The sequence below is a fragment of the Planococcus citri genome, chromosome 1 (assembly GCF_950023065.1).
Source record: "Planococcus citri chromosome 1, ihPlaCitr1.1, whole genome shotgun sequence".
Lineage (NCBI taxonomy): Eukaryota > Metazoa > Arthropoda > Insecta > Hemiptera > Pseudococcidae > Planococcus > Planococcus citri.
Window position 1 is genome coordinate 74,723,954 of NC_088677.1, and position 12,325 is coordinate 74,736,278.

The window sequence follows — 12,325 nt, forward strand, 5'->3', positions numbered from 1 at the left end:
AAAATGTAAATTATACGCCTTTACTTTTGAGAATAACAATCAAAGATACATCATTATTGATCAGATTCAAAGCAACAACACTGACTAGATAATTAATTAACGTACAATTGGTAGGAAATAAGATGTAGGTATTCATCACATGCGTAAATGCTGTAAAATAAATGTTAATCAAAATTGCTAAAGGAAAATAATTATGTTGGTAATTAAAAAGTAAGTACATAATAATTATATGTGACGGTGTCCAGTAAAAGGGATCTTAAGGTAAACATCATGATTTTACCAGAGAGCTTTTCAAAGTTTACCTTCATTTTTCCATGAAATTTGAGAATTTCGTTTTTTTTCTTTCAATTTTGATCTTTAATATACCCTTAAAAATCTTAAAATTCATTTAGAACATTTTCTAATATTCTAGGTTGTCATTTTGTCATTTTGTTACTAAAAAACAAGAATATACAGGTCCGTTGAAAATTTTTCAAAAAAACTTCAATTGCGAGTAACACAAAATTTTAGTTTTTTGAGAATAAATCAAAAACCAAGTATTCTAGGAATTATGGAAATAATTCACACGCGAGAGCAGGTAATCTCGCTATTTTAATCAATAAGTTTTAGAGATGTTGAAAAAAAAACTGAATTAAATAGTTAATGGTTTGGAATCAATTTTTTTCTAATTTTAAAGGGTAACATTAGCTCGAGATGAATACAAAAATGCATCAGTAAAGTAAGGTTAGACCTTTCAAGTTTCAACAGCGATAGAATAAAAAATAAGAGGAAGAAAAAAGAAGAAGTTTTGAAATTAATCCATCGATGAAGCATTAAACTTTCTTAATCGTACAAATAATTCATGGTAACAATATTATTATACTCCGAATCTTCATTCGTATTCATTTTCATAAAAATCATATATCAACGATAGCCTAACAAATATTCGCAAAAATAAATCAACAAGCGTATATCAACGAATAACAGAAAAATTAATATTAAAAAATGAAACTTAACGCATGTTTATTAACGGGTGTAGTTCGATGGTGATGGAATTCGTTTTACACTCAAAAGCAATGAGATAACATTTCCAAACATCAACGCCAACCATATTCTTATAATCGCTATGCAAATGCAAAAACAATTTTTTCTATCGTATTTACACGTCGGTAGGTACCTAAATAAAAATGTTACACGCGATATATGTACAATAGGTAATCGATACACATATATCGAGTTATAAAATTTAAATGGTAAATAGAATTTGGCAACAATCACAAAACATTATTTCGTTCTTCTAATTCTACATCTGTAGAAAAACAAATAAATAAAACGAAATTTGACCGGTTTATCCATTAAAATATACTCGGACATCGACTCCAATCCCGTTTATCTTTACAATCCCAATAAAGATTATTATAAGAATACATATAGTCACCAGTATGGGTATCCATCTCTCTTCGAAACCAGACAGGTTCGTGAGTTTGATGAATATCACCTGAAAATAAAATAAATGAAAAATGTAAAGTTAAAGTTCGAATAATAAAATTTAAAAAAAGTCGTGGCAGTCAGCTGCTAAGCCAAATTTTTGTACAGGAAACTTTGTGACCTTTTTAAGCGTTATGGTGATGTTAATTAATTGTAGAATTAAAATGATACCTATGGAGGCATGATGGGGGTTTTAAAATTTACAATACAACAGTACAATGTTCACTTTGGAGGAGCTACAGGCTGTCCTAAAGGTCATGTAACACATAAAATTGGTAAAATAGCCTGAAAATGCACCTTTTTTGAACCGAGAGAGGGATCGAATACGGTTGGCAGGTCGAAACCTGCAAACGGCACCTCAGGCATCTGATCTGATTGCACTCTACAAGTTTGGACCCTCTAAGTCTATTTGGAGGAACTGCAGGCTTTCCCAAACGTCAAAAAACACTACTAATAGTCCAAAAAAATCAACGTTTTTGACCCTGGAAAGAGGTCAAATGGGGGTTGAAAGGTTTAAACCAGCAAAAAGTAGATTCAAGTGACACCCTATCATTGTATGATAAAAATTTGGGGGCCCTAGGTGAATTTTTAGGGTAGCAGGATCAATAATAGGGGTAATATAAGATTTTTTCATATTAATTCCACCTTAAGTGAGGCGGGAATGACCTAAGAGACTGAAATTTGGATATATTGATTGCAGGAGCAGTAGCGACAAATGGTACGATTATCGACCCTTTTCATCCATTGGGAGCCAAAATATGCTCCTCCAAAAAATTGACCTTTCTGTACTTTTCAACATTGACCCTCCCTACCCCAGGGGTTAAATATGATTTTCGAAACACTTTCTTACCGCATTCTGTAGCATCTTCATTCTGAAAACTTCTTTCTTTACGTTTTTGCCGCTGTTTCTCTTCCAAACGTAACTTTTCAATATTCGCTTCATCCCACATGCCCAGTTCCATCAGACGTTGATCAGGCCTCAACCGAGAATCAGTAGGTGCGATATTTTCTTCCATCTCGTTGAGTTGGCACGCCAGTTCGGTGAAGTTATAATACTTTTCACTATCGATTCTGCGACAATTATTTATATTTATTAATTTAATGCAGTCGCAAGAAATATACGTATATCAAAAGTCAATAAGTATTACGATGGTAAGATTCTTTGCCAGACAGCCACGCAAGAACCAGTTTTCCAAGAACCCGTTTCCTTATCAACTTTGGTGACCGGAGCGATTTCAACTTTATTATCCCAAGTACCGTTTATCACCCACTTCGCTTCGCCTTGTTTATCAATTACAATACCTTTCACCTGAAAGTTGACATTTTATTACAGCCAAGATGAAGCTACCATCTATATCTACTCACTACGGAGTAGAAACTAGAAAAGTATGATACGTTCGTCGTTCACGTACCTTTCTTTGTTGGTCACGAGAAAAATAACTGTACGGCACGTAAGTTAAACGACATTTGGAACCATTTTTATGATTGATGATTTCCATCTCGCCTTCTTGATCGACCCATAATTTGCCAACGATGATATTATGAACGGTTGTGGTGACTTTACACCAGGTATAATAATCGTCGGAATCTTTGAACTGCAAATGAGAAGTGCCGGAGGGCGTGAGTTGTAAATATTTGCCGCGAAATTTGGAAGACATCGTGAACTCCTGCCAACTAATCCAGCTTTTTCCTTCGCAATGTTGAGCAGCAATCGGAGGATGATGAGATACCTACGATAATGTATTCGATTTGGTAAAATGTGATCGGGCACTAACGCGACGTCGCTACTCGGTTTACTTACCTGCTCGCTAACAACTCTCCAACCTAAATCGCACGATCTGTCGCATTCGTAAGTTTCACCGAGAAGCGGATTGAACGGTTTTCCTGTTCTGGTGGTGGTCGTCGAGTACGAGGATATGGTAAATGCGGCGATATAAGCGAGTCTTTCGAACGGATCTGTGCACTTTGCAGCGGCGTCAAGTACGTTGGCGTATTCGAAGTCTTCCGTCAGTCTTTGCAACATCGACAATGGCTCCGAAAAGTTGACCTACGTTAAGATACGCACCACAAAAATTGATCAAGTCTTTGTTGCGAAACGGAAATCTACAGACGCGATAAGGAGATGTTCAACTTACGGGCATCGGAATTTTCGATAGATCTTTACCGATACAATTTTTCATTATGCTCCAAATATGCAACGGATGATGCGGTTTGTCCGGAATACGACATCGTCGAGGCGTACCTTTCTTTCTCGGATTATTTTTCACTTCTTGCAACGCGTTTTTCGCATTTTCAGACAGAACCAATAAAGCTTCATTTCGACTGGACGAGAAATCGCGATTATTATTCAGCGTGTTGCTTTCGGTATCTCTATGCTACAGTATAATTTTTTCGTCAAGTTTTTATACTCGTTGCAGACCGAGTACTACATACGAAGTACGGCATATAAAAAAAGTTTCTCGACTAAAGGTCGCGCAAAAGGTAGACATCAGCTGCCAACTTTTGTTACGCGAATCTGTACTTTCTGCGCTGTCGGTCGAGAGAGTTTTTTTTTCATTCGCCGTACTTACGTCAATAATCAAATTATCTCTCACCAATAATACTGATTTTTTGTTTTTAATCGTTGCGGAAGAACGTATCGCGGCTGTCAAAATGGCCGCCGATTCAGTCATATCGTCCACATCGCTGCTCGAACTGTCATCAGCGGCTAATTCTTCGCTGACAATCTTATCGAACATCTTGAATAAACGAAAAACGTCAATATTCGACAATACATTACAATGAAATCCAATGTCGTACTAAATCATCGAGAAAACAAAACTAACTTGCGTATTAGATAAAGAATTGTGCCTAGCAGCGTTACGAGAACGTTTTTCTAAATAATTCACCGACGAAGAATCGGAATTTTCGCCTCCTTGAGCGTCGTAAAATTCTGTATTTTCATCTTCAGACGACGAATTTTCTGCGCAGGAGAATAATCAGCATCAACAATACGTACAAATAATAAAGGAAAAGTCGACAAAATACGATACAGTGGCGAAAATCTTACCGGCGACATTTTCAATATTTTCCGACGGTTTAGAAACTCGCTCCAAGGCAGACTGTTCTCTGGCTAGTTGCTCCACCATCTCTTCCAGTTGTATTCGTTGTTCTCTCTCGTGTTGCAACATTTTTTGCCATTTTTTACCTTGACTTTGGGCCAATTCTAGGTACTCTAAACACGTCTGTGTACATAGATGGAAAATAATTACGTATTAAGAGTTGTGTACTTTACGACGATTCCCTTCGAGGGCAATAATTCGTAATAACTAACGAGTGAAAATTCACAAACGTACGTTGATCATCGTATTCGAAGCTATCCGATACAAAGTGGCTCGTTCGTTGATGGATTTTATTCTCACGGTGATATCGGCGACAGCGTCCAATGATTCTAGTTCTGAAAGCGATTTCTGCAAACTGTTTCCATGTTTTATGATTAAGTCGTTGCATATTTGTAGATCCTCCATTTTTTGGCTCAGAACTTTAATGGCAGTCATCACTTCAACTTTGGCGTTTTCACTGACCGAGTCTTCCGTTGAGTCTGCGACAGCAGAAACGTGATATATATATAGATTAAAAAAACGTCTCGAGAGACGACACGTCGCCTAGTACACAATACCTGTTTCAATTTGTTGAATGGCTTTAGCTTTAGCCAACTCTAAAGCTGTAACCCAAGTCTGCCTTTCCACTTCGTTCGAAGCTTTAATGTAGAAAGTTTGAGCGCCACCGTTTGAAATCACAAAAGTACACGAATCTTCGGTATGAATGAAAGCACCGTGAAGACTGACAGTGCCACGACACGTATGAACCATTTCAGCTTGATTTCTGCAACGAAACGATGGGTTTTAGTCGGATTAACTTCACACTCGTATAAAATATCAGCGTGGATTGCTTTCTTAATGAAACCACAGAACCATGGGAAAATGTTGATCGCTACTTTGTTCTACCAACCTGTAATAGCTCAGCAATCCGTTAGAGAGAACGAACCAACGACGTTGATACCCTTTGACGTAGTTTGTCCACTTCAGCAGCCATCCTTGCATGTCGGGTTCGGTACGAGTCGCTTTTTCAGCCATATTCGTATCACTCTGAACATAACAATCAGCAATATTCGCGAATTACTCGTGTACGAGGCTCAAAACACCACGTAATCGTTATCACTGAAGATACTGTTTTCCGTTGCATTATACCAATAGAAAACTAATAGAAGGATTAAGCCAACTCAAGACAGAACCATCGAATATAATGTACGTATACGCGTATTTCTACAAAATTTAATAGTGATACATTTTCTCGAAGTACCTAATAAGAATTGAAATCAGATCAGCTGTCTGAATTTACGTGATGAATTGTTTTGTTGTTGAATGTTGATAATGTCCATGTCCAGCGAGATAACTGATATGACACAGACACACCACATCGACACACGTACAGGGAAAAATTACCAATACAAATGCAGAATGCGTTTGAAAGATTCGCTCGAATAAGGGCCTCCAGGCTAAAGAGTCCTTTTTTTCTGTCTCAGGTCAATGAACTGAAGTAAAGTAACTGATAAACCAAACCGCGACTTCCTCGTAGAATATTTTTAAAAAAATTTCGCTTTTTACAACACTACTCGTTTGAAAACTTTCTGTTGCACTATGAAAGTTGGAGTTAGAACTTTCTTTCTTTCAATTTTTCATTTATTCAGATTCAGTCACCACAGGGCACAGATACAGAATAATTACACAGCCTTTATTCGTGGAAACTTTTAAAATTCCATTTGTTTGTTTTTGCTTCTATAGTTTTGCAAATTGAAATAGTGAAGTGCTAGTTGTTGCTTTAGCCTATATCTTTAGCCAAAAATATTATGGAAATTGGAAAATTTGAAGTATTGATGACTTCAACTTCACAACCAGGAACCAGTGTTTGCGGGGGGAGGGGGTGTCAATGCCACCACCACCTTCAGCCCCGGCTCTCGAATTTGAAAAAAAGCCTCCGGCTCCGGAGTCCGGACTGGCAGAGCAATATTTAGGGCTAGATCGAAAGCGATTGTTAATTATTGTGAATTAGAATTTAAAATCGTTTTAATTAGAGAACTTGCTTAAAAAATAAAGTTGTAAAATAAACTGCTCAAAATAAAAAAATAAAAACATTTTGTAAAATTAATACAGATTCTATATTATTATAATAAACAAAGATAAGATTACTTGATCACACAACGATAAATGAGTATTTTTTTGGCAGCATTTGTCAAAATTGAAAACACAACCGAAAACAACGAAGACTAGATTCAAACAATGTTATTATTCCTGACTTGAAATTAAATTATAAATTAATTTTCATACAAAAACGATATATTAAATGCAACATCCAGGCATAATATTAATTTCCTCGTGGAAGAATTAATTAACGCAATGATTAGATTAAATCGTACGAAGGCCCCATTTTATTAAAATCTTCATCGAACGAACACTCTTCATCTTTTGGTGGGCTGAAACAATTTCAAAATGTATTGAAAACAGCTCATCTCCAGTAAAAGTAACACATTATCGAACGCACGATTAAAGCTATGAATATTGAAATTAGTAGCCCAATATTTTCACAGTTGTTAGTTTCACACAATTTCTCATCTAACACACTTTTACCTTCCGCAATCCTCGCAAATATAAAATACAGTTTCAAAATAATCATCAGAATAGGGATCATATCTGTAATGAGTACATTTATATTGTATGATAGCTCAAAAACGAATATGTGTTTCAAATCGACACCTTCGGATGATGGTAATAAACAAAAGAAATTAAAATGTTTTCAAATGTACGTGCATACTTACAATTTACCATGATGAAGACACATGAAAGAAACCAGCCAAGCTAGAAGTGAAATCGTCACCAATATCGATGGGATGAATACCACAACTACAAATATCTCGAGCATTTCCGAACTAGGTAATTTTGCCTTCTCTGTCAATATTTCAATATCATCACTGAGTAAATCGCTAGTGAAATTATAAGGTACGTAGTTGCATTTGGGCTGTCTTTCGTTCGAAGACGTTATTTGACATTCGTTGTAATCTACCTGGAAAAAAAAGTCAAAATTATAAAAACAATACTCAAATGACCCAAGGTATCGAAACGCTATAAATAATTTACCAGTTTAAAGAAGCACCAATCAACGACGAAATTCTTCGGTCGAAAGAATCGTTCGACGGTTACTCGTTTATAAAAATCTTCTGGACAATGTTTCGACAATGGCATGGTTTCATTTTGCAAATCTATCAAAGATTGGGAAAAATTCTTAGCACTTCCCAAATGCAGTACAACGCTGAAAAAAATGAAACACACAAAATATAAAACCAAGAACACATCCAACTGTAAAAAAAAATCAATTTACTTAATTTACCCTGCAGTTTCACTGGGACTCGTTGGTAATCTGAAACCTAAATCTTCAGAGGCTGCTAAAAACGTCAAGTACAGTTTGCCTTTGGTCTGCTCCCAGAAATAATTTTCAAATATTTCCATCAATTCTTTCGATCGATTCGTTTCGAGCATCTGCATAATGTTCGAGTTACTTATTCGTATACGAATTTCATACACGATATCATCTGAAAAAAAAGTACAAATCGCTTTCATAACTATGTAAATCGATTCGAATAATATTATAATAATCCATCTTCCAATTACCTACCAGTGGGTTCAACGATGTTCAAAATCACAATGCTGGAAATTGTTTTAAATCCAGGGAAAGTAGTTATACAGATTCGTATCTGCAATCAAAACTAACAAAATAATACACTGAAAATTTATAAAATTATATTTCCAAATGAAACGCTTACTTCCAACTTTGAAATAACCGAATCAATGGGCGGAGCACCGAATAAATAAGCTTTCTTCAATTTGCAGTCGGTTTTTGTAAACAGCCACGATGGTAAATCCGGACCATCGGGGACCGATAATGTAAAATGATATCCTTCTTGTAATTCTAATTTAAAAAAAGAAAAATCTGTAAGTACTATAAGATGAGGAGTACATAGTACGTGTCTAAGGTTTTCAAACACTTGAAAGTTACCACTTTTGGCGAGTTTCGATAGATCATAAACGAACACATGTCCTCTAGTAATATTTACTTCGGAAACTTCTGCAATTTCTGCCGAGGTAAAAGCACTCCAGCTCAGAATTGCGAACAACAACAACATTTTGTATTTCGTGAAACTGAAGGGCTTTCCTCAGCAGCCCAAACTGATCAACACCTACGAAAGGAAATGATATCAAATTTTTAATCATAAAAGAGCACGTATACGAGTATGTGATTAATTATACAGGTACCTGAGATAGGACTAATTTTACTTTTTCATGCATTGAAAATGCTGTCATGACGCTGCGAAGTATATTCCGAAACTCCAAATTTTTCATTTTTAAAGATTAAAGATGCATTACTGAATCGAAAATTTTTCTCATTTGTGGAACATGCGTAATTGCGTATTAAACGCAACAAGACGTGAAGACGAGCATGCGTGGAGATCAATATTCCATCATCACGAGTAAAGTACCTAATTATTCCACGATCAAATTATTCTCCTTGGAATTGGCAATTCAATTAAAATTTTATAAAAGAGAAGAATAATTACCTAATTGAATGAAGTGCCTCTGAAGTCTGATCTGGTTATCATTATCATTTATCTTCACTGCGTTATCACCACGTGTATATTAGATGGTAAACAAATGTGCAGGACATACAAATAAGGGCCTTATCGCTATAAGGCCTTTTTACAAATCTTCACAATTCACATCATTATTTTTTTCATCGACACAATTTTTTGAAAATCATTAATCATATTTTGAGAAATGATAATGAATGCAAATTTCGACGTCAATATTTTCGATACAGGAGTATTTTGACTTGAGACTTGAGGTCCTGAATTCATTTTTGACGTTATTTTGGTTTGAACCCCAATTGGGGCTGCAGAAGGGAGGGTGCAAAGGGGTAAATTTTTGAAAAAGTCGAGTGGGGTATCAATATGTACGGTTGTTTGTGCTCCAAAATTCATTTTTTACGTTATTATGAATCGAACCCCAAATGGGGCCCAAGAAGGGAGGGGTGCAAAGGGGAAAATATCTGAAAAAATCGAGTGGGGTATCAATATGTACGTTTTTTGGGGCTCCAGAATTCATTTTTGACGTTATTTTGGTTCGAAAACCGTATGGGGTCCCAGGAGAGAGGTATGCAAAGGCCCAAAGGGGCAGATTTTTGAAAAAGTCGAGTGGGGTATTGATATGTACGTTTTTTGGGCTCCAGGCTCCAGAATATCAGCACTAAAGCTTTGCAAAATTAAAAAAAAGTCGCAGCAGTCTGCCCCTACGTAAGAGCCAAATTTTTCTACCAGAAACTTGAAGGATTTTCAAACACGATGGCAATGTTTTCTGTTAAAAACATTCGATGAATTAAATGGTGACATTATGAGTGTTTTAAACCTTATGTATTATTGTATTAATTACAGCTCCGCTGCAATGCTTTCCCCCTGTTTGGATTTTTCTTCACAAGTAGGTACAGTGTTCTTTTAGCATGTGGGAATGGCCTAGGAAGCTGAAATTTGGATATGTTGTTCACAATGGCGATACTTACCAATGGTATGAATCTGGACTCTTTTCATCAATTTGGGGCCAAATTATGCTTCTCCAAAAAAATGACCTTTCTATAATTTTCAACTTTGACCCTTTCAACTGCAGGGGTCAATTCTAGCTTCCAAGAGAACCCTATTCCCCAAGTTTGACTTTATTTGATCAATTAGAACAGGCTCCAGGTCATAAAATGTAAAAATCACCATCGTGCTAAAACTTATAAATACAAATGTCTGGCCTACTGCAAAATAACCCCATTTTTTACAAAAATTTGGCTAAAAATTTGGCTGAAAATCCAGTTTTTTGACTCTGGAAGGAAGTCAAATGGGCTCATTGGAAGGCTGAAACCTGCAAAAGGCACTTTGTTCTAAAAATTTAAAAAAAAACTTGAAAAAAACTGAAAAATCCACTTTTCTTACCCTGGAGAAGGGTTAACTGGGTTTGGAAGGTTGAAACCAGCAAAAGGCACTTCTGATACATCCTCCCAATGTACTGTGAAAATTTGGATCCTCCCGGTCAATTTGGGAGGGGGGCTGTAGGCTTTCCTAAAGGTCGAAAAAAACATGTAAAATGGCCAAAAAATCATTTTTTTTGATCCTGGAGAGGGATAAAATAGGATTAGAAAGTTGAAACCTGCAAAAGGCACTTTGGGTACATCCTCCCAATGTACTGTGAAAATTTGGACCCTCTAGGTCAATTTGGAGGGGCTGTAGGCTTTCCTAAAGGTTGAAAAACATGTAAAATGGCCAAAAAATCAACTTTTTTGACCCTGGAGAGGGATCAAATAGGGTTGGAAGGTTAAAATCTGTCAAATACACTCAAGTGGCACCATCCCATTGTATGCTGGACATCGGGGCTCCTTAGGTCAATTTTAAGAGTGGGGTAGGGGTCAAAAATAGGGTCAAAATCAGTTTTTTTTCACTTTAAATTGGACCTAGGAAGCTGAAATTTGGATATGTTGTTCACAATGGTGATACTCACCAATGGTATGAATCTGAATTTTTTTCATCAAGTTGGGGCCAAATTATGCTTCTCCAAAAAAAAAGGGAAATATTTAATCGAACGACAAAAAAGGTGGTTTGAACGACAGGCAAGTCTTACGACAATAAAAGGGGTATTAACGACAAATTAGGTACTAAAAACAGAAGTTTTTAAGCGACTAAACAGGTCGTCATCACGACTATTTTTGTTTATGAATCACGACTACTTCTCCCGACAGATATGAGTGTTAGAACGACAAAGTACGATTTAAAGCGACAACTACATCTGGACTTGGGTATAGTGTTTGAACTGCACATAATTGGTACCTACAATAGAATATGATAAAGTTGTAATTCAGAACTGTCTACATTTTGTCACTTCTCCAGATGTGTCTTTAAAGGAGTGGATCTCTGGGTATCAATGGGCTGCTCAAAACAAAAAAGTGATTCAAATTCCAGGCGATTCCAGCGCTGCTCCCTTTTTTTTCACCACCTCCGGCTCCAGCACAGCCAAACACTCAATTACTCCCAAATTGATCGAAACCTTCAAATCTGCAGACAAACATTGGAAAACTTTTGACAAATTCCTCAAACTCACGCATGGAATTTGGAAAATCAGCATTGTATTGAACAATTTGGAATTATCAACTTGCTCATGCCCTTATTTCATGAAAGAATAACATGTAAACATGTACTTGGAATGCACAGTTGTCAGAAATGCCCCCCCCCCCGGAGGCGAAATCCATTCCCTTCGGCCAAAAACACAAGCGTGGGAGGCCAGCTAAATCCAAAAGGGCACCATTGCTGCAATAAAACTTTTTTTATTTGCAAATGTGTAGTCCGTGTAGTCTCTATTTTAATTGTATAAATTGCGGTTTTTTAATCATAAAATTAGTCATTGCAAGATACTATTGTGTCGTGAATTTCGCTTATCCGGTTGTCGTGTAAAATAATTAGTTGTCGTTGAACGCATTTTTTTACCGTGCAATATAAAATGCCTGTCGTTGAAGTAATTTTTTTGTCGTGTTTTTTGTGAGCCGTGGTATTTATTTTTTCTGTCGCTTAAACCCCTTATTTTTGTCGTGCATTCCCCCTTTTTTGTCGTAACGATAAATCATACCCAAAAAAAAATGACCTTTCTGTAATTTTCAACTTTGACCCTTCCAACTGCAGGGGCCACTTTTAGCTTCCAAAAGAACCCCATTCCCCAAGTTTGACTTTATTTGATCAATTAGAACA

The 12,325-nt window shown here is 36.4% G+C and overlaps 2 protein-coding genes across 3 annotated transcripts; both read right to left on the reverse strand.

Moving 5' to 3' along the window:
* Positions 1-6: 6 nt before the first annotated feature.
* LOC135832480 (oxysterol-binding protein 1-like) lies at positions 7-6,118 on the reverse strand. Its single transcript, XM_065345752.1, has 12 exons — positions 5,458-6,118; positions 5,126-5,331; positions 4,803-5,047; positions 4,517-4,691; positions 4,293-4,429; positions 4,062-4,205; positions 3,603-3,842; positions 3,269-3,514; positions 2,880-3,197; positions 2,616-2,776; positions 2,318-2,538; positions 7-1,477 (listed from the first exon to the last, which is right to left on the reverse strand). Exons 1-12 carry the CDS (start codon positions 5,580-5,582, stop codon positions 1,335-1,337), a joined length of 2,361 nt encoding a protein of 786 aa, XP_065201824.1. The 5' UTR covers positions 5,583-6,118; the 3' UTR covers positions 7-1,334.
* Positions 6,119-6,640: 522 nt separating this feature from the next.
* Positions 6,641-9,226, reverse strand: LOC135832505 (uncharacterized). Of its 2 annotated transcripts, XM_065345788.1 has the most exons (10): positions 9,116-9,226; positions 8,814-9,037; positions 8,557-8,737; positions 8,324-8,469; positions 8,176-8,254; positions 7,891-8,092; positions 7,641-7,812; positions 7,322-7,566; positions 7,134-7,196; positions 6,641-6,979 (listed from the first exon to the last, which is right to left on the reverse strand). In XM_065345788.1, the coding sequence occupies exons 3-10, from the start codon at positions 8,681-8,683 to the stop codon at positions 6,907-6,909; spliced, it is 1,107 nt and encodes a 368-aa protein (XP_065201860.1). In that variant the 5' UTR covers positions 8,684-8,737; positions 8,814-9,037; positions 9,116-9,226; the 3' UTR covers positions 6,641-6,906. The 2 variants fall into 2 exon arrangements, with proteins under 2 accessions (XP_065201860.1, XP_065201870.1); XM_065345798.1 differs by lacking the exon at positions 7,134-7,196.
* Positions 9,227-12,325: the final 3,099 nt, after the last annotated feature.

Coding starts and splice junctions, on each gene's coding strand:
- LOC135832480 (XM_065345752.1), bottom strand. CDS start 5,582: ATGGCTGAAAAAGCGACTCGTACCGAACCCGACATGCAAGGATGGCTG. Junction 3,843..4,061: donor ACAAAAAATCAGTATTATTG/GTGAGAGATAAT, acceptor ATTATACTGTAG/CATAGAGATACCGAAAGCAA. Junction 3,515..3,602: donor TATCGAAAATTCCGATGCCC/GTAAGTTGAACA, acceptor ATCTTAACGTAG/GTCAACTTTTCGGAGCCATT.
- LOC135832505 (XM_065345788.1), bottom strand. CDS start 8,683: ATGTTGTTGTTGTTCGCAATTCTGAGCTGGAGTGCTTTTACCTCGGCA. Junction 8,255..8,323: donor CGGTTATTTCAAAGTTGGAA/GTAAGCGTTTCA, acceptor TTTTGATTGCAG/ATACGAATCTGTATAACTAC. Junction 7,197..7,321: donor TGTCTTCATCATGGTAAATT/GTAAGTATGCAC, acceptor TACTCATTACAG/ATATGATCCCTATTCTGATG.